This window comes from Myzus persicae, unplaced genomic scaffold (genome assembly GCF_001856785.1).
Source record: "Myzus persicae strain clone G006 unplaced genomic scaffold, MPER_G0061.0, whole genome shotgun sequence".
Taxonomy (NCBI): domain Eukaryota; kingdom Metazoa; phylum Arthropoda; class Insecta; order Hemiptera; family Aphididae; genus Myzus; species Myzus persicae.
In genome coordinates, this window is record NW_019104377.1 from 1143235 (window position 1) to 1164597 (window position 21363).

At 30.2% G+C, this 21363-nt stretch overlaps 3 protein-coding genes across 6 annotated transcripts; 2 read left to right on the forward strand and 1 right to left on the reverse strand.

The window, feature by feature from the left end:
- Positions 1 to 1736: 1736 nt before the first annotated feature.
- On the forward strand, positions 1737 to 7208 carry LOC111041691 (THO complex subunit 4-like). The gene is made up of 5 exons (XM_022326059.1): positions 1737 to 2209; positions 4007 to 4147; positions 6628 to 6775; positions 6837 to 6941; positions 7002 to 7208. Exons 1-5 carry the CDS (start codon positions 1976 to 1978, stop codon positions 7172 to 7174), a joined length of 801 nt encoding a protein of 266 aa, XP_022181751.1. The 5' UTR covers positions 1737 to 1975; the 3' UTR covers positions 7175 to 7208.
- Positions 7209 to 8089: 881 nt separating this feature from the next.
- On the reverse strand, positions 8090 to 9801 carry LOC111041692 (ubiquitin-conjugating enzyme E2 S). Its single transcript, XM_022326060.1, has 5 exons — positions 9483 to 9801; positions 9272 to 9419; positions 9005 to 9195; positions 8816 to 8944; positions 8090 to 8498 (listed from the first exon to the last, which is right to left on the reverse strand). Exons 1-5 carry the CDS (start codon positions 9489 to 9491, stop codon positions 8364 to 8366), a joined length of 612 nt encoding a protein of 203 aa, XP_022181752.1. The 5' UTR covers positions 9492 to 9801; the 3' UTR covers positions 8090 to 8363.
- A 1308-nt stretch (positions 9802 to 11109) lies between these two features.
- On the forward strand, positions 11110 to 20485 carry LOC111041690 (zinc finger protein 569-like). Of its 4 annotated transcripts, none has more exons than XM_022326054.1 (11): positions 11110 to 11283; positions 12065 to 12417; positions 12503 to 12711; positions 15955 to 16235; positions 16307 to 16763; positions 17081 to 17228; positions 17329 to 17555; positions 17665 to 17830; positions 18415 to 18597; positions 18661 to 18834; positions 18909 to 20485. In XM_022326054.1, exons 2-11 carry the CDS (start codon positions 12097 to 12099, stop codon positions 19785 to 19787), a joined length of 3045 nt encoding a protein of 1014 aa, XP_022181746.1. In that variant the 5' UTR covers positions 11110 to 11283; positions 12065 to 12096; the 3' UTR covers positions 19788 to 20485. The 4 variants fall into 4 exon arrangements, with proteins under 4 accessions (XP_022181746.1, XP_022181748.1, XP_022181747.1 ...); XM_022326055.1 differs by lacking the exon at positions 11110 to 11283 and adding an exon at positions 11613 to 11995; XM_022326056.1 differs by lacking the exon at positions 12065 to 12417 and having other exon boundaries at positions 11112 to 11283.
- Positions 20486 to 21363: the final 878 nt, after the last annotated feature.

The following is a 21363-nucleotide window of genomic DNA, read 5'->3' on the forward strand; positions in this document are numbered from 1 at the left end:
AAAACGCTTAACGAACATACATTTTGCCATGTAACCGTAATATTTTTTTTCGCGGGTACTTTCCCCAGTACTATGAGAGACAAGAGTTATGCTTACGAGTGGCGCCACATAACTTCGACATTGTTGGTGTGTGCGCCGGTATCTGGATTGACAAATTGAATCGAATGAACAGCGATTCCTTCTCTTCTTAATAATCATAAGCCTAAATAATTTTAGCAACACAAAAATGGAAAATTTATTATTTTTATTTAGTTTCTAATTTAAATTTGTTTGTATAGGTTTAACTTTTTTTTATTTAATGAGATTTTAATGTTAAATTATGATATCTCGACAATTACAATTTATATAAGTACATGGTATTTGTAAAGATCATACTATTAAATTTGTAGGCCTGATTGTCTTATAAAATTTAGTGTGCGTATAATTAGTTTAATATTGTTTGTTGAAAGGGCGTTAGTGAGGGAAAAATGTATACCGAAGGTGAAAAAGAGACTTTTTAACCGAGATCTTTGGATTGAGAGAGATGGGCAATTCAAGAGTAGGTGTTGGAAATCACAGTTATCACTACCGCAGTTGAGTAGGGGACAATAAATACTGCTGTTGAATCCCAATTTAAAAGAATGGCGTGGTAGCAGGCTGTGGCCGGTGCGTAATCTGGTGAATTTGGTTATGGCAGCGTGGCTCATTTTTAGCGATTGAAGCAATGGTAGGGTGGGTATGTTTTTGAATAAAGACCTAAAGAATACAGCATAGGATTCTGGAAGCGAATCCCATTCCAACTTCCAGGTTTAACTTAATTGTACCTCTCAACAATCTTTAATTATTGACGTGTCCGGCAAAATCCAGTCTTTAATTAATGACAACACCGTGACCTTGTCACGACGTTCAACAGGATCAAAAAAACAAAGCCCAGATTCCCGTCCAATTCCTCCAAAAATCCATTGGCCTTCTACTCAATGGTCACGATGGTACTTAAATCGACCAAATTTCGACTGTTTTGCCTATTCTACCTTTTATAGTTATTATTTAAAACTTACTGTTTTACTGTTTATTACTGAAGTTAAGGGTATGGATTTGTATGCATCTAATAAAAAATTCAAAATATATAAGTGTTGATGTTGTTGTGAAAACAAAAATACGTAATATTTAACGAAAATAATACGTTTTAATTTTTGAAAGGTGTTACGAAACGTGCTTATTTTTAATCAAAATTAACTGAATAAAACATGTTTGAAAAAAAATACAAAATTACGTATTTAACGGTTAAAACTGTTTCTTTATTTTATTAACTCTGATTATATTTACATACTAATCCACACATTATACAATATGATTTTACAAATTATTTTCATTTTCATTTTACAAACTCACCAAACTTCTCATGAGTCATGACGTATACTCATACGTACAGTCAAAAACGATTTTTCCGTGAAAAGCTGCCCAATCTACTTTTCGAAACCTAGATAAATCAGCATTTTAAAAATGATGGTGCCAAAAAAATTTTGAAAAATCCCATGGTGGCTGAACTGCGATTTTTATCTGGTAACAAAACAACAATGAACAATTTATACTCCCATTAAAATATATTATAATTCTTTGTTATTCAAATTATTGGCGCCATATTATCAGTGTGACCAACGTAATCATTTTGGATATAAAACAGTTAAGTTGTAGGCTCTCCCACCACTCACCGTACAAACACGGGCACCCAACAACATTGACCGGTTTACTGCTGAGTACAAAGCCAGTCAGAGTGGCAACCGTGGTTTGTGAATAGAGTTACTTCTAACTACGTAACAACCAACATTGTAATTTGTTATTGACGATTGTTTGTATATCGGCCATTTTTGTTTAATATATTTCAGTGCAGGCTAACGAGCGTGGTTTGTGCTTTCAAAACCTTTTATTTTCACGAGTCTTAACTTCGTGCGTTTTGTTTTTTGAACCAATTATTCTACACCGAAATCGACTCGAGATGGACTTGAGCTTAGACGAACTTATCAAGAGCAAACGGTCAACATCCCGCGGTGGACGTCGTGGCGGCGGAAGACAAGGCGGATCTAGAGGCGGTGGTGTTAAACGCGGTGGTGGTGGCGGTGGAGGATCGAATTTCCGATCAAATGGTGCTGCCGGCGGCGGTGGCGGTGGCCCCATGCGCAGAGGCAGGCCGATGGCGAGGCGTTCAAATGGATTTAGTCCTTATTCTAAGGTGAGAAACACGTGGAAGTTAGCGAGCTTTTGAATGGCGGCGCAATATAAAGCAATATAAAGCTTCGGCCTTTGAAGTCTATAGCCCCCTTAGCCCCCCCCCATTTTACGTATATTGTGACAATAATTACTAATGGTGTTTGAAACTGGAATTGCGTTGCCTTTTGTCATTTAACATCTGCTGATAACAGAATATTTAGCAAACAGAGTCGGTATTTATACTCTGTTCCGTGAGAGAACATGTCGCTGCCCGACCATAATTGGTTTTTCTGCTCTTCTACTCTTCACTCTGCCATTGGGAATGGGTGTTGATAGTCTGGGGATTCGCAGACGAGCATGAAGGTGGAATAGAGTATAGGTAATTAATACTAAGTAGGATCCATACACTTACACAAGCAGTGGCGGATTAATCAATTTTCCGCCCCTATGCCGAATAAAAATTTGCTGCCCTTAACCTAAAAAATCACTTATGGACAAAATAATTTCCTTCATAATACCTAACATTTCCTGTTGAATTCAAGAAAAATATTTAGTATTTTTCTATACATAATCAAATTAAAAATTGAATACTATTTTGCTGCGTTTAAGAAATGTGCTGTCTTATATGGCCGCATAGTTTGCAGTGTCTTAAATCTGCCCCCGTATACAATTGAACCACTTTCCCGTTCATTTTTATTTTGGTTATTCTTATTGTGTTAGTTACCTATTATTATATAATCATATTCAGCTACGTGGTGATGGCTTTCTTAGACTAAGGTGTCATGGTGGTAATTTTTTTGTAACTCTGAAGTCCTATGATCACTAAAGAACAGGTTGAACACAAATATATCTAGTAATAGTCTATGTATTATAAACGAGTTACCTATGTGTAATATATAGATATATTTATATGTAAATGCATATTTTTATCAAAACAAGATATTTAAGATTCGATAAGAAATGTTCATGCTTTAAATCATTCCTATTAAAATTATAATACTTTTATTTTACATATTTTGGTATAATTACATCGTTTTTACATATTTCACTAATTTGTAAATATTTTTAAACATATTTTATCATTCAAAAGTTCTCAAGCCATGTTGGAGTGGACAAAAACAGCCATTATGAACTATGACGATCCACGTGGAGCAAATATTTAGTAGTTATTTTTAGTTTTATAGTCTTTATCTTATAATTTTCATATAGATATAGTAGATGTCTTAATATAGTATACATTTATATACGATTGACAATTGATGACAGGTGATTATATTATGCAAATTGTTGAATTAGCGATTGCAAAATTAAAACTCGTTAGCGGTCCAATAGATGTTGTAAAAAAGATAATTCATGCTGTTACAGAAAAAAATCCTAGCTTTTTTGATTTTAAACCAATTAATGACGTAATGAGTGGCCCTTCTAAAAATTTGGAATTATCGCTTTCTGATATTATGCGCTTAAAATATGCTCTAATTACATCGGTTGATGTGGAACAATCATTAAGCGGTTTTAAAAATATTTTGAGACCTAATAGGCGACATTTAATATTTTATAGGTAATTTAAAAGAAATTTTGATAATTCAAATCATATTGAAAATTTAATAATTATATTTGTATTTTTTTTTTGATTAAATTTAGGTATTTGGATGTTTTTAGCTCATATTTCATAAATTATACTTCCATATTATATATTATGTACATATTTCTGTATTTTTATTACATATAAATCCGTTCCCTAGTTTAATATTGCATTATTAATAATATGAATGTATGAATGTTTAAAGTATATATGTTTATTTATAACTATATTTTTTAGGGTGATGTGAATGGATCATGGACTCATGATATGTACGAAGGACCTAAAAGACAACAAATGAGGGGTGGTCTATCTACTACCAGTATTCATAAAATAGTCATATCAAATTTGGATTTTGGAGTTACATCAACAGATATACAGGTTTGATTAAGATTAAAATGTAATTTGATTTGTCAATGTTTTCTTATTAATAACATTTTGAAATGCCTGTTTCATTTTTGTTCCTAATTTAATTTGGTAATTTAATTAATTTTCAAACATTTATTTCGTTTTACTTAAATCTTAATGTTTGGGCACAGTAAGTTAATAATTTAATTTAATTTTTATATTTGTTCTATGAATATACAAATACCACTATGAATGATATAAATTACTATCATAAATGTTTTAGAAGAAATAATGTTAATTTTTGTTATTTAAACACTTATTATTAATTGAAAAATGTAAGTCCTATACTTAATTTCAATTGTAATTTAAATGACTAAAAAACTTAACAAACCTTAAAGAAGATGAACACCTTAATTTCTTCTTGATTGAAATGTGGATAAAGTTTTCATAACCTAGGAATATAATACAATTTATTTAAACAAAAGATCTGAAAATTGTACTACTTTTAGGCTTTATTTTATTATTTAATGTGAATAAATTCGAAAACATTATTTTTCCAGGCATCTTCAGCCGATTGCAGCTTGAAGATACCTAGATAGAATGTTCACCACATGTTGTTAGATCCACTATTGGTTCAAAGCTGGGGTTTCATTTGTGTTGTAAACTGCCGTCCGAGAACGACCCATGGACAGTGTTTTCTCTTTATAATTTCTATACCTGGCTACTCAAGATAAAATTATTACAAAAGAATTCGGTTTTCACTACAACTAATGAAACAATTTTTTTGCCTAATTTTAATTCTGGGAAAAATGACCCAATATTAATAAGCCACTGACTACTAAATATGATATTCTGTAACTCATTTCTGAGTATGTGAGTTGACATTTTTAAAATTGCTATATTTATCATGGTGTCTTAAAATATATTATGGTAGTCATGAGTGCTTCACTGAATTATTGACAAGTATGGACAGTGACAATTTTAATTAAAGTAATGCACATGGCTTTTGAAAAGTATTTTTCACAGGTACACCAATTGTAATAATTTATTTTTGTTTTAAAAACATCACATTTATAATATTTGAAAATTATCTACATATTATCTACATCAAATTGATTCTACACCAACATTTAAGAAAAACATAACAACATCTACATCTTTAAACAGAAGTCATTTCATCACAACTAGAAGAAGATAAATTCAAAATTACACATTTGGTGTACCTGTTGCAAAAAATTACAATTTTGTTGTGCTATTACTTTCAAAAGTATAAAATTAAATTATATTAGGCTAATTTTTTTTAAATAAAAAACTTCCTTATTATTGAACAACCATTCAATAATAAAGTTATGTTGAATGATGTGTTTATGAATATGATACCAATTTCTGGGTCTTTGAATAGTATTGTTACACAGTAAAATGGCAAATTTATGAGGTACTGCTTTGGAAATAAAATAGTTGGGAACTATAGTTATGGAGATAATAACTAATTTTGGTGATTTTTCTTGAATAAAAATATCTTGATGAGTTTTTGGTTTTTGTTGTTTTGTTGTTGAATTCAATGGATCTTCTGTGATGCACCTTTTATTGATATTCAAGTTAATATGTTCCCTTCGACGATTGCTGCATATACATAGGACAATTCAGAATTACGGATAATTTTACTTCCAAGAAGAAAATTGAATGATGTTCAGTCAAAAAAAAATTGAGAATTTTTAATTTTCATTCAATCATTAGAAATGCTAGTATACACTATATTTGCAAGAGTTAAATAGATTGAAAATAAATGTTACAATTATCAAAACCAAAGTATCATATAATTTCACAGAAGAAATGATAGATGAATCATTAAATATTGAGAAAAGAAGTATTGTAACTTAAAATACACTGATCGACACTAGAAGAAGATAATTTAAAGATGAAACACATTTTATGAAAACATTTTGAAATGCAATTTAATAAAAGAAATGTAAAAAAAAATCTTGTTGATGCATTTTATTATTATTAAACCATCTTGTCAAGATTAATGAACTGAAAAGCTGTTGAAAAAACATTGCAATGATAAACATAGAATTTAAAAACTTACTAACTTCTTCAGCCAGATATTAAAAATCAATGTACATAATTTAAGAGAAAACCTAATATTACACAAGGAAGCTTTAATTACAACCAACACCATCATTTTCGTCATCTTCATCATCATCTTATAAACAACATCAGTCGTCTGAAGCTACTCAACTGATTGATTATAATAAAGTAATGATTACTAATAGTAAAATATAAGTAATATTACTTGATGATAAAAACTATTTGCCGCAGTCATTTCCTCTCAGTAACTAGAGACTTTTTAAAAAGTAATCTAAACTTTAGTATATTCCTTGATAATTTTATGATTTTCTGGACTTAAAAATATTAAAACTTGTCTTGTGAATGATTGTTTTTGTATTGGCATGGATGGTTCTATATTAAGTGTATTGAATTTAAAAGATCTATTTTAATGGTTTTTTTTACAGGAACTTTTTGATGAATTTGGACCATTAAAAACTGCTACAGTTCACTATGACAGATCAGGAAGGTCTTTAGGAACAGCTGATGTTGTTTTCGACAGTAAGAATGCTGCATTAAAAGCAGTCCGTCAATATAACAACGTACCTCTGGATGGTAATTATTTTAAATATATTTTTCATTGTGTTTTTAATTAATTATCAATTGTACATTTAAGGTCGTCCCATGAAGATAGAACTTGCTACGGACTTATCTACTGTTGCTAATCTTGCTACACGTCTGAGTAGACCAGCCCAATTACCTGTCAGGGGTACTCGTGGTGGTATGTCTTAATTTTGCTGTATTTTTAGAAACAAAATGTTTTAACATTTGCTTTTTATAGGAGTTAGAGGTAACCGTGGTAACACCAGAGGTGGCCGCGGTAATACTCGTGGCAACAGCAGAGGACGAGGTGGAGGCAGTAACAGAGGTGGCAGGAATAATGAAAAAAAGATGCCAAATAAAGATGAATTAGATGCACAACTTGATAGTTTTATTAAAAGCAAGAATAACTGATTGATTTATGTACTTATTTCTTTATTTTCTAATATCTATTTTTAAGTTTAATAGTGTTTGACAATTAAAACAGTGTTACTAGTTATTAACTAAAATAACTCTTAATATTTTCTATTAGGTTAAAGTAAATTGAACCTGCAATTATACACTTTTATAATTTAACTACTTTCCAATTATTTGTATATTATCCCCCTTAAGTTTTTATGCTAAATATAAACTTTTTTATTGTAATACATATTTTTTGTATTCGTTATTACATACAATCATTGAAATGGCTTAAAATCCTCTTAATTTTTTCCCATCATTAATTATGATTGTTAATGTCATTGAACTGAGGTATATTGATTTTATTAAAATCCAATCAACGAATTGCTGGTTTGGTATATTATGTACATTGTAAATCTAAAATCAAAGATTTAACTACAAGCCCTGTCGTTTTCGCATCATCCGACTTTAATGCTGATACCCAATGAGAATGTGTAAGTGAGTGGGGGATGCTGACAGCTGGATTTGAACTGAGAGTAGCAAATAGTTTAGTGGAGAAAAAAATTGTAAATTAAATAACAACCGTTAAAATAACTTTAATAAATTATTCTAAATGCAGGATCTTCTCTTAGATCATAGCGAATCACTTGTTTTTAAATGTCTGAAAATGTAATAACTCCTCTAGATCACTAAAAAAGTGGGTTATAACATGTATCCTCAATGTAAATAATTTAAGCAAAACATTGTCATTAAGCGTTGAGAAGGTTGACTTATTTGTTTAACTCATTATGCAAACTATTTTATAAATAGTTTTTCTATCTAATCACGAGAGGTTTTACCTAGCTCTATGAGCAAAATTTGAACATAATGTGTACTTATATTGAATAATTTATTTTTGAAACATTCTCATAAGTAAGGAACAAAATATAATCAATTTTTAGAACATTTTATATTATAATAAATTATCTATTAAATATTTTATATACACGGGTTACAAATTTTGAATTAGCTTAACACTTGTTCACAAGATAATTGAATCTTAATTTTATTACACAGCAACTGAACAAATAAATACACACAAATTGGAAAAATCTATTTTTTTAGTAGGGTTTCAAGGAGCTATAAAATAAATATAAAATATAATGACAACATTCGATTGAGTTTCACCTAATATTAATATGATACAAGTTTAAATATTCATAATCTAAAGTCTTTTTAATGTTTTCCTATTATCTTTAGAAATTCTTTTCTTTTCTAATGATTTACTACCGGCATGTTTTTTTGCTAATGGACCATCACTTGAATCTTCTTCTCGTCCTATCTTCATACTTTTAGGTATCTGCAATAAGGATTATTATAAATAAATTTAATATAACCTAATAATTTTAATTCATTAAATTATAAATTAAGGTTTGGGTAAAAAATGATAAAATACATGTAGTATGAAACATTGGAATCAACAGTTCAAGAGTTGCATTGTATATTATAATAATCATTCTTCTTGATATTATTTAACAATTTAACTGAATATGTACTCCAATTATATTATAATATAATTCTTCAATTGTTTATTTATAATTGTATGAGATCAATGGATCATAATATTATCTTAAAATGTAAAAAATATATATAAATATTAAAAGCTGAAATGTATACCGGAGCATGAATTTCTGTTATCATTTGTGCTCTTTGGAAATATTGATCATATTCTTCTAATAGAAGTTTGCCAGCTTCTTCATTTAAAGCGGATTCTGCATTTGGTACTATTAATAAACATTTAATCGTCTACAAACCAAAATAAATAGATTAGAAAACATTTTTAATGAAATATATTATATAACTTACAAGAAGAATATGTTTTATTCCTAAATCTTGTTTCCAATCCCTCTTCAAAGTGTTGACACATATTTCACCACTGCTAGCTACATTTGGATGGAAAATTTTGGTAAGGAAATATGCTTTAGGTGGTGTATGTGGAAAATCTTTGCCCAACACTAATTTTACATTGAACCGACCGCCCGCGTACGGTGTACCCGCTGTGCAATCAAAACAGAACACTTTCGTTCAAAACAGAACTGATGGTTTCAAAACTTTAGATGTTTTTAAACATACCGGGACCGTCGATGAATGCTTGGATGTCGGTGACATCGGAATCGTTGACGACAATCCGTATGCCTTCCGGAGGGTCCTTAATGAGTTCTTCTTGTTCCCGGACTAGCCTGCGAATAGTTTGCGGAGATAGGTTTTCGACGTTGGAAATCTAATAACGGAAAATAACGTCAAACAAAGAATATAACAACGATCGAAAGTTGATAATACTTACGGAACTCATATTAGTCTCAATGGACTCTCAAACGGATGAAATCCGATGAAGCCAGAAGCACTACACAATCGTTAGATCGTGAATAGATATTTTATGTTTTTTTTTTCGGACGCCGACTGCCTAAAACGATGCGCGACTATGTAGTGGGTAAACGGAATTGCCTCCGTAAATCTGCGATAGGAGAGAATTCAAAATAAAATCTCGCAACAATAATAAAAAAACGATATCAGTGTAATTCAGTATCTGTCGTGGCATACAATAATAATTGTAAGACGGTCGACACGGACAAAGGTGGCCATTTTAACGTTTCATTCTCTCCACCCCCCCACCAACACGGGACGGGCCAATGGGATTCTGGATTTCTAGATTTCGAAACGTAACGGTTTGTTTGAGACCGTATGTAACCGAGAATAGTCGACGAATAACGAGCCGCGTTACAAAACTCAGCCGTCGGACGAGCGGCAGCGGCTAGTGCGTTACACAGAATACAGATTAGACATTAGTAGATTGTGCACTATGTAGTTACTAGTTATGCAATAATTGCAATAACTCATAACTGAATAACACACAAATAACAGACAACACTGCACTTCTGCTGCAGCCTGCAGCCTGCAGTCATGACATCATCATAGTAACAACAATAATTATAAAAATGGCATTTGCTTTGCTTAGCGACCGTCACGGTTACGACTGCAGTGGTGTATAGTGTATACTGTGCATAGTATTATAGTAATAGCGCAGAATAAATGAAAATATATTGATATTCCGTGGTAATAGTGTACATCCCGAATATACCTTTTACTCCTTTGGTAATTTCATATATTCATTATTTCGGTTTTATACAGTATAAAACACTACATATTAGCGAAATATCGGAATAAAACGAATAATGAATGTACTGCAAGGTTGTTCTGGCCTAGGGTTCCCATACGTCCCGGTACACCGGGACATGTCACCAGTTCATGACTTCGGTCCCGGTCGTCCCACTAGACCCTACAAGAGTCCCGGTTATGTGTAAATAATATTAGTACCAATAATTATATTAAATTATGTTTTTATAAAAATTATATTTGTATTCTAAAACCATGAATTTCACACGTTGGACACTCCTAAATCCTAATGCTATGGGAAAACCAGAGCTATTGAAACAGGTGAAAAAGTCAGAAAAATATAATATTTCAAAATAAATAAATAAATAATATTTCGTTAATCAAATGTATCTTCTAATTTAATGTCTTTCATAATTCAATACTATTATTATTTTATTCTATATACATATATATATTTATTACACTGTGTTCTAAATTTTAATATTAAAAAAAAAAAAAAGGTTCAAATTATTTTTGTAAATGTCCCGGTCAGTACTTGAACTTTTATGGCAACCCTATTCTTGACATAGAACAAGCATTGAGAAATGAATAATTATATTTCCCCGATTATTAGTAATCTATTATTCTACAATATTCTGTATTATCAATTAGCATCGTGTGGTATAAATAATTCATTTTTCTATATCTCAACTTCCACTCGGCCAGCAGCCGATTGTTTCTGTTCCATGAGCAGTGGTCGACCGCGGCCCGTCGGCACCGCAACACCCATCACAACGTTGATATTCGGGTGGTGGCGGAGAGGGGGGTCGGTGGAGTACTTTCGACGAATGTATTTTGTATATTTGTATACGTATAATGGCGTCTTATTACCGTCGATCGGCTTTTAAGCGTTAAAAATACGCGTTCCATGGCGGAAAACGGGCCGGAATAACGTGACTCGGCAGACGTCCGACGAGCGGCTGCGTGGCGGGGTGAGTACATTTGACATTGTCGAAATTTTATTAGGTTAGGGACAAAAATACAAAATCGTCGATGGAACAAACATGTCCGTTGATGGTGGATATGACTCGACTTGGGTCGGGGAACGTATTCGCCACTTCGAGTGTGCTCACTGCTCAGGGTTTCTTATCCCGCCGGACGGCAAAAACAATGAATATAATTTAGAACTACTGAATTTCGTATACAGGACTGCTTATTTTATTAATATATATGTGCGAAAAACAATAATTAAAAACTAACCATGAAAAATAAATAATAATGGAGGAAAAGAACAGAATTTTTTTAGGTTATAGATTTACAGTCGGGACTCTTGTAAATAATAATATTTACTCGGTGCTTCGGTGGGAAACCTACCTATTATTCGGTCGGACCGATACGACTGGGTCGGTCGTTTCTGACTTTCCGAATTCGTAGTGTTGTGTACGACCAACTGATGAACTTGTCACAGACCAACGTACTACTACCATTTCCCCGTCTAATGGCTATCACGGTCGTTCGTATCAACGTACCTTTATTGCGTACGTTAATTTTCAATCCGTATATTCTAGAATATGATGTGGGTGGTCGATCTGAAGAAATCGGAATCGGATTATATACCCGGTTTCAGTGTTTGTGTACCCAAGCCTTTTTAATATTTGACTTTCGGCAGGGTTCGGTGTTAGATGTGGATTAGTTAGTCCTCAGGTACTCTCAAGGACATGAACAATCTTTCACAATCGTTCACATTCAAACATAAGAAATGTTTCTTTTTAGATATCCCAATAACCGACCGCCCAGTTAAGACCATGGACACTGACTTTGTGGAAGAAATCGTGTCTGTCCATCCTGGTAGCCAAACACTAGATTTTGATTGTAAGGATGGTATTTTATGTCCGGGCACTGTTGTTGACTCTATTGTCAAGAGCGAGTTTTTCAATCCGGACGACATTGACGGTTTGTCATCTGACAATTGTTTAATCCAAACCATTGGGTCCTCGTATTTCACCAATACTGGTGCAAACGCAAATGAGCTCAATAATAGGACTAGAGCGGTCATGGAATCTGTGCCATATGCCGATGGGTTACAATACTTAGCTGCCATATCTTCATTCAGTGATAATTTTAAGGTAGCAGATTGGTTTTAACAATCTAAACTTAACACTTCCTAATCACATTTTACATTTTCATCTAAAACTATATTGAATTGTGTAGGAAATGGATCAAGGGCAGCAAATCAAACAAGAGCCTGTCGACCCTAGTGATTTATTTGAGTCTAGTGATGAGGAAGTCGGTCAACAGATTGGTCAAGATGAATTCCAAAATTTTTTTGATGTCCAAGAAGAAGTTGTTGTTCAAGAATGCCCCGAGCAGGAGATAATCACTCAAAGTTGGGATATGAACCGCTCTACTGATATTGACACGTGAGTTTTAATTAAATTAATAATGAGTATACTCTGTTCATGTTTAACCAACGATTGACGGCCTTCAATGAATGACTAGTTTTTTTTCTGGGAGATACAGGTGAAATTTCCTGTTCAGCTGTTCTCTTATTACCTGTAACATCTGAAAGATTTCAGTCATTGCAGAGGTTTCTTTACCTGACATTTCCCCTCTTTTTCACTGAATTAACTTAAAATTTTTTACTAGATTTTTTTTATCAACTATGTTATAATAACACCGATGGTTTTGACAATTTAGTGTAAGACATAGACAGAGTATATTTATCATATTATTATTAAACATCTTAAATCTAAAATTAGATGTTTATTAAAACACAACACATAGTCGTAACTCATAATGAATATTACGTTACACAAGTTAAAAGTGAGTTAATTATTACATTTTTTTTTATTGTATTGTTATTTGAGTGTTAAAGTAATAGAAAGTTGTAGTATCTATTTAGAAAATTTAAACTTTATACTTTACAGTGTTTTTTTAAACAATTGATCTTTGAACTACATACTCTAGGTACTTAGTTCATATTTGAAGTTCATTATGATATAGCTGGTATGAACTGTAACCATTTTTATTAAATGCCCATGAGTAATTTTTGTTTCAATAATGAATTTTTATGAAAATGTGGTTTAAAAGATTTGTATTATTTTCTTTTATGTGCTTGAATTTATTGATAATGTAAATCTATTAGTTCATTATCATTAATAATTTGAACAAGGGCTTAAATGCATTTGCATATGTTTTCTGGTTATTTTTATTTTTTCTTAGTAAGTACAAAATACAATTCTTAATGTTGTTGTAATCCAACTGTCAGAGTTACAGGTGATAGTAAATTTGCAATGAATAGTTAAGACAATTTTCAAACAGTTAATGTAATAATGGTTTATTATAAGTAAATACACAAGCTATGTCAATGTGGGTGGCGTGAAGGTGCTCAGGACTCAACTGCTGTAGTACATCTGATTTTACTGAATAAATAAAAAAATATATACATTTTACTGCTCCCTTATAAGTGATTCTTGATCTGTGGTATTGGACCAAATTGTGTGTTTTGAATAATTACTGCAATTAGTAGCATTCTCATTGCATTGTTCATTGATGGTCTTTGAACCTTTGAGTAGTACTTTGCATAGGTACTTGCATCATGTGCAAGGTTGCTCTTATTTTATTAGCTGTATGCTTCTTATGTATCCTTTTTATTTGTTATAATTGGCTTACAAAATTATAGGATTTATAGCCTGCAATACCTCCCCTTAAAAAAGGTGCATGTCTGTAAGACAGAAATCTATTACAGTTCTTACAATTGCTCTATAAATTAAAGACTATAATTAAAAATGTAATAACTTTTGTTGTACATTATTTTTTTTAGATGTATGACACATACATCCACATATATACCATTTACAATAATCTATTCTGCATGCTTGTAATATTTAATAAATAAAAATGTTTATTTCCTTGAAATACAAGTTGTTGTACCAATATAAGTATACAATATAAATTATTAATGAAATCCTTCACCCTATAATAACTCTCACTCTTTACCTATGAGATAATACAATTATATTCATTACTCTGTATGTCAACATATTATCTATAAATATTCTTTTATTTTTTAGGTTTTAGAGTATATATGCACAACCCTGTGTTATTACTTTTTGACTTTCTATATTCTTTTTTCTCATTGATTTTTTATAACAACTCAATACACAATTTAAGAACTTTTTTTCTTCTTTCCTCTACTGTATACTATAACTTTGTTCATCATATAATAATAATACAATTTTTTTAATTCCTTTTTTCTATATCTCTTACATAACCTATATAGCTTAATTTTTTTGATTTCAGAAATAATAAACTCAATGATACATTTAGTTAAAATTACAATAGCCACTAGATCTTTACAATGCATGGATCTTTACCACACACTAGACCGTGTATCTCCAGTAGATTTGACATCCTGCCATTTTTTTACTTACCGTTTCCACATAACCTGAATATAGTACTTCTTTACTTTTTATATTTCTTAGTTTCAAATTAAACTCATCATTATTCTTATCACTATATGCCATTATGTTTAGGTATTTTATTATTCCTGTTAAGCCTAAAAGTTTAATGATAGTCAGATCCGTTGATCCATTCCAGAAAACTATTGTGGGTTCTCCATTCGTTATATGCAAATATTTTTGAAGATATGTCGAAGACAGGGTTGATGCCCCCTGGAGACTTATACTCTTACATAGTTGTCCAATAAGAGGTGTCATCATATCTGGTTTGTGACGAGATATCCTCTTGATCGTTTGCATCATATAGCCCATTCACTGCGCCAGAATCTCCTTAAATTATTATCTTTTGTAAGTATAAGTGTGTTCCCCTCCAGTTTTACTGGTTTTTTTAAGCTGCTGGAAATAGCGCCTAGTACTAACAGAATTTCTGTTTTGTTAATCATAGTGAATTTAAAATCCACAATGAAAAAATGAACCTGGAACTAAAATATTGGATTATAATATTAATTATGTTATAAATTATTATGCTATTTAATTAATCTGAGTCTTGATCAAGCATAGTGGCTGACAAAATGTGTCTCTCAATCTATTGATCAAGGATTGTGCCTATAGTCTTACAAACTGATTGATTCTAGTGATCCAATACTCAACAATAGTAACAAAAACAAATATTTTGGAAGTATAGAGTTAAATCTTGCATAAAAAAGTAAATATGTGTGTTGGTAGTCGTATTTTATTTTTATGTACATTGCATTTTATATTTGATTTGACAGAGAAACTGACTTAAAATTTTAAATGTTTTACTAGCCTAAAACATTGTAAACAGCAATAAAATTTGTGTTTATGCAACAATGGATTGATATAACTACATGTAAGAATTATGTGTCTAAAATTGTTAGCAAAAAAATAATAGTAAAAATTGACAGAAGTTTTTTATTAAGCACAAGAACATTGCTGGTAGAGTTTACCTCAATAATGGACACTTAAAAATGTTCTTAGTTGATGTTAAATATAGAACTGCATGTAATATTTATTCAGATTGTTGGTTTGGTTATAAGACAAATAAGTTAGAAAAAATGTGGTAGTCACTACAACTTAATTTTGACATCAACAGAAGTACCCCACATAATCAATTAGTTGTGATAACTGATAAATACCAATAATAAAGTAGCATATTTTATTTAGATATTTATTTTGTTTTAGCATATTAGAAACAGAAGTTGAATGTATGTCATCAACTGTTGATGTTGACATACCAATACCTGAAGGCGAAGAGGCTTCATCTTCTGTTAATCCATATCCATGTGATTTTTGTAGTCGGAGATTTAATCGAAAATCACATCTTATGAACCATATGGTTACCCATCAATCTGAGCGTCCCTTTTGTTGCGCATTATGCGGTGTTCGTTATCGACGTAAATGTGATTTAGCCAATCATATGAAAATTCATATTGGTCCTGATAATCCATCAGATAGTGGTTTAGGTATACAATTAATTTCTACAAATATTTATATTAAGTTATGAATAATAACTTAAATATAATATTTTTTGTAGATAATCAAAATGTATCTGTTACAAAAGTAATGAACAAATTAATGTTCATGGATCCAATACAGAGAAGGAGTGTTACACCTGGTGAAGATTCTGAAGATAAAGGAGACATATATCAGGAATCAAATATCAAAAACCGTGGCCGTGGTAAAGGTCGGGGTAGAGGAAAAGGTCGTCCAATAAAAGATCGCCTACTTTCTCTTGGTTGGAATTCAGAAATTTACTCAAAACCACATACATGTAACCCATGTGGAATTTCATTTACACGTGAAAAAGCACTTCTTAATCATGCTCGCCTAAGTCATATTGATGATGGTGTAAATATTGTTACTACTCAAAAATCAAATTCAGATACTTATGAGCTTACAATATTGGCTAATACTAAATCCGATGATTCTTATTCTTGTGATTCATGTGGGGCAGTGTTTAACAGATTTGATTTTTTAAAACGTCATCAAAGGTAAATTATTCAGTTTTTGATGACTAAGTAGAATTAAACAGAATAGCTAGAAAATAAAATACACTTTTTTCTAATTTTTCATTGATAGTAATTTATAAACATCCTTAAGTACTTGAATTAATATTTGATAATAAGATTGAACTTAAATAGACATTTTAGGATAAATTTTAATAAATAACTTAAGAAAAGAAAAACACATACACTTAAATAATAAATATTATTATGACTTTTGATAACTCCATTTAAATTAAACATAAGAGTTAAATAGTTAATGTAAACAGTTTTAATTATTTTATTTTATTTTGTTTATTTTTTAGGCAACATATGAAAAAAGAACTTGGAAACGTTGAGGAAGAAATATATGAAGAAGCACAAATGTGTATACATTGTGGATTGTTTTTTAAATCTATATTAGAGTTAGAAGTGCATACTGAGCAACATTTGATTCCTACAAATATTTCAGAAGTGTGTATTTTACTATTTATACATTTTTTTAAAAATTAATTTAAATACTTATACAGTTGTAACATGGATATTTATATATCTTAATCTATTTACTATTTAGAAATCAAAATGTTTAGCTTGTGGTGAAACATTTGATAGTACAGATGAGCTATCTGACCATGTGTCTCAAATTCACACTGATTCATTATCTGAACATTCGTGTAAACTTTGTGGAAAACTATGTAAAGACGATAAAGCTCTCCAAAAACATTTAATGGTTCATGACACATCTGATAATAATTGTATAATATGTGGTAAAAGATTTCATTCTAGAGCACGTCTTAAACGGTAATTAGTAATGCATTTTTAACAACATTATTTTATATATTATTTATATATAAAAAGTATAAACAAATTAAAATTGCAATAAATTTAAAATACAAGTTTTATTTTTCAGACACATGGTAACTCATAGAGAAAAAGAAGTTACTTGTGACATATGTGGTGAAGAAGTAGCTGATAAACGAGCACTTATTAATCACAAAGCTAGTCATGCAAATACTGTTAGTATTTCACGAAATTCACTGACTGAAAAAATATTTCCTTGTACCAATTGTGGCAAAGTGAGTACAATTGTCTTGATTTATTAATTTTATGGATTATATTTTTATAAAGCTATCAATAACATTTTCTATGTATGATATTAAAAAAAAATTTTTGAGCAATTCATATTTTTAAATAAATTTTCAAATTATGTAAAAAAAATTTTAATTATTGTTGTTTTACTAAGAAAAAAAATTTGAAATTTAATACAAGGGTCCATTTAAGTTGGTTTAATAGCAGCAAATATTAAAGATACATGGGTTTGATTATTTTTGTTTGCATTTAAAGTTCAATTAAACATACCTTTAGCTCGTCCAGTCAGTATGTATTATTGAGTTTATAAAAATTGACAATTATGTTTTTTTGTCTGCTCCCTTTAAATATTTGTTACACACATTTTGTATGTTATCATAATAAAACATATAAATGTATTAATATTTAATATTTTTTTTTCAATACATTTATTAAATCATATTTATACAACCGATTTTTAACAATATTTTTATAATTGACTTTTGCAATGTAAATTGTATAAAATAAAGTAATTGGTGTTTGATTTTGATGTTAACTAGTATAATATTTAAAATGTATTATTTTTATTTAGGTATTTGGATCTAGATCATCTCAACAAATACATATACGAATACATACAGGAGAACGACCTTATGGTTGTAGATATTGTGACAAAGCGTTTGCTGATGGTGGTACACTTCGAAAACATGAACGAATACATACGGGTGAAAAGCCATATGCTTGTCCTGTCTGTCCAAAGGCGTTCAATCAAAGAGTACAATTATTCAAATATTCATATATTTACTAAATAATAATACTTATTGTAATACAATTTTAGGTTGTATTGCGTGAACACATACGTGCACATCATGCTGGCACTGAGGCAAAGGGTGGTCAAGTCAATTTTTATGAATGTAAAGTGTGTGGTTATTTGTTTCGATCTTCTATGGAGCTTTGTTCACATTTAGTTCAACACAGTGATGAAAATACTAAAAGATCCAGAGTAGTGCCTGTATGTTTTTAAAAATTAAAATTTTGGGTATTATGAATACTTTAATTAAACTGGAATATGATTCTTTATCTTAGGTAGGACCTCGCAAATATAAGCGTCGCAGTAAGTTGGGTAATCGCAAAGATACATGGTGCTTAGTAGAAAAAGTCTTTATGATGTCAGGACAGTCTGACACAGAGAGTTGTGAGGATGAACCGAAACCTACAGCAGAAGAGCAAGCTGTACAATCAATCATGGAACAAGATGATATGCCTTACGATCCTCCATCTGTAGCTAGTCCCAAAAGAACTCCAGTTAAAACATACAAACTTGTAAATGGTAAGTTAGTGAAAACTGAACAAAAAGCTTCTAAGCAAGTATCAAATGAATCAAAACGTCCAGTTCCCAAATCAGAACCTTTACCAAAAAAGCATACATTTGTGCTTAAAGAAGGAGAGTGTACTAGAACATGTTCAACTGTTCTTTATTATTCTTCAAGATCTAATCCGACAGATATGGATTCATTATTAGGAGAGGAATCGAAAGAAAATGATAATCCAGAAGAACCTGAAGATCAGATATTTGTAGAGGAGGATGATTTAACATCCCATACTTTAGAACGAGTTAGTATTGAATCAATGTTTAATGTTGAAGAATTAGATAATATTGGTGACATTTGCGACATTGGTTTTCCTGATGAACCTGGTGTAGAATATTATGTTGAAAATGATGGTGATTACGGTGATCGTATGTCTTTAATTGTGGAAAATGTTGATTCAAACGGTGATTGCTTGGTTGAAACAGAACTGGTGTTTGATACAGATTATGTTGAGGAGGTTGGTGCTAACATTGAGCTAAGCACTGAAGAAATGACACCTGTATTTACAGAAAATATTTCTTGTGATATTTGCGATGAAGTATTTGAGGATAGAAAAGAGCTTATGAGACACATCCAAACCATGCACATCGGATAAATGATTATATTCTTTTTTTGTGTACTACTACTTAGTTGTAAAATGTTCTGTTTGTATGTCGATTTTTTTTGTATGTTAAGCTAGCATATAATTTTAAATGTTCATTGCTGTAAATACAATACAATGCTGCCGTTTTGTATCTAATTAGATAGATTAGGTGGCCAAGATGATGTTACCATATTAATATTAGTTGTGAAGATTGTGTATTCCACGCAATATTATGCTTGATAGATTTTAATAATTTCCTAATATATTGAAATTATATCCAGTTTCGTTTTATTTATTCACACCAAAAAAAAAAAAATTATTTCAAACACAGTTGTTATTCTAATTGTGATTAGTTAAAATTTATATTTATTGTATGGATTTTGTTTAAAAAACTATAACATTTAAATTTTTTTTATATCATTGCGTTATTATTGTGACTAAATATACATAATGGTTTAAATAAATTCACCAATTAAAAGAGGCTGAATATTGAATTTCAACTTGTCAAATATATTTAAATCTATTTGACTTAAATTTTATTCAACAATATTTTGAATATTGTTACACTCAACTATTCTAAATGTGTAATACACAGATATAATATGTACTTAGGTTATGCTAATAATAATTGTTTAAACTAAAAAGTGATGCTAATGAGTACAGTGTAAAGTATTACAAATAAATAAAGCCTATAGTTTATTTTTCACTTATATCTAAAACTGTATTATATTATATAATAAACAAATTTATTTTAAACCATAGGATGTACACATTAAATTCTTCTGATATGTTGAAAATTGTTAATTGTTAAAAGAATAAGTGTGTGTACATAGGAATCATAATTGTAAATACCAAATCATAATCATATATATAATATATAAACATGTAAATTGACACATTTAATTCTTAGTATTATTTTATATAATATTATTAAATTATGTTAAGTGCATATTATGTAATATTATTTATAAACGTTTTTTATTTTTATTTTACATAGGTTAAAAGATAAATTTCTTAAAATTAAATGGATTAAGTAGCGTAGTTGAGAAAAATTGACATTGTACATTTTGATTTGGTAATATTTACCATTATTATTATTTAAACATTTATTTAGTTTATTTTTATAAACTAAACCTCAATACCTATTATGTTTTCCTTTAATTTTTTTAATAGTTTTTCGAGTTAGTTATAGTATATCCCGGGTATAGTTTGATCAATTATGAAAAAAATTAACAAATATATGGTTTATTATGTAATATGTGCCATTTATTTGTGATGCAATTTTTTTTGGTTCAAGATCATTGCATGGTTTTAGAAATTGTTTTTTATTTTCTGAAGACGCTTCCACAAATTTAAGATCATTTCATGGTTGCTTAAATTGTTTTCTATTTTCTGAAGATGCATCCACAAATTAATGAATTGCTTGAAAAACTATAAAAATCTAGGTTTACATGTATCTATTTTGAAAAGTATTGGTTTCATATCTGTTTTAAATCATAATAACGTTGGTGTAACTTTTTTCTCCTTTTAATTTTTGTTTTGGAATTATTTTAAATAATCTGTTTAAAAGTAGCTTGTTTTCCATAGG

Coding starts and splice junctions, on each gene's coding strand:
- LOC111041691 (XM_022326059.1), top strand. CDS start 1,976: ATGGACTTGAGCTTAGACGAACTTATCAAGAGCAAACGGTCAACATCC. Junction 2,210..4,006: donor GATTTAGTCCTTATTCTAAG/GTGAGAAACACG, acceptor TATATTTTTTAG/GGTGATGTGAATGGATCATG. Junction 6,776..6,836: donor TAACAACGTACCTCTGGATG/GTAATTATTTTA, acceptor TGTACATTTAAG/GTCGTCCCATGAAGATAGAA.
- LOC111041692 (XM_022326060.1), bottom strand. Junction 8,945..9,004: donor GAATAAAACATATTCTTCTT/GTAAGTTATATA, acceptor TTTGGTTTGTAG/ACGATTAAATGTTTATTAAT. Junction 8,499..8,815: donor TAACAGAAATTCATGCTCCG/GTATACATTTCA, acceptor TCCTTATTGCAG/ATACCTAAAAGTATGAAGAT.
- LOC111041690 (XM_022326054.1), top strand. CDS start 12,097: ATGGACACTGACTTTGTGGAAGAAATCGTGTCTGTCCATCCTGGTAGC. Junction 12,418..12,502: donor CATTCAGTGATAATTTTAAG/GTAGCAGATTGG, acceptor TGAATTGTGTAG/GAAATGGATCAAGGGCAGCA. Junction 17,229..17,328: donor TTCCTACAAATATTTCAGAA/GTGTGTATTTTA, acceptor TTTACTATTTAG/AAATCAAAATGTTTAGCTTG.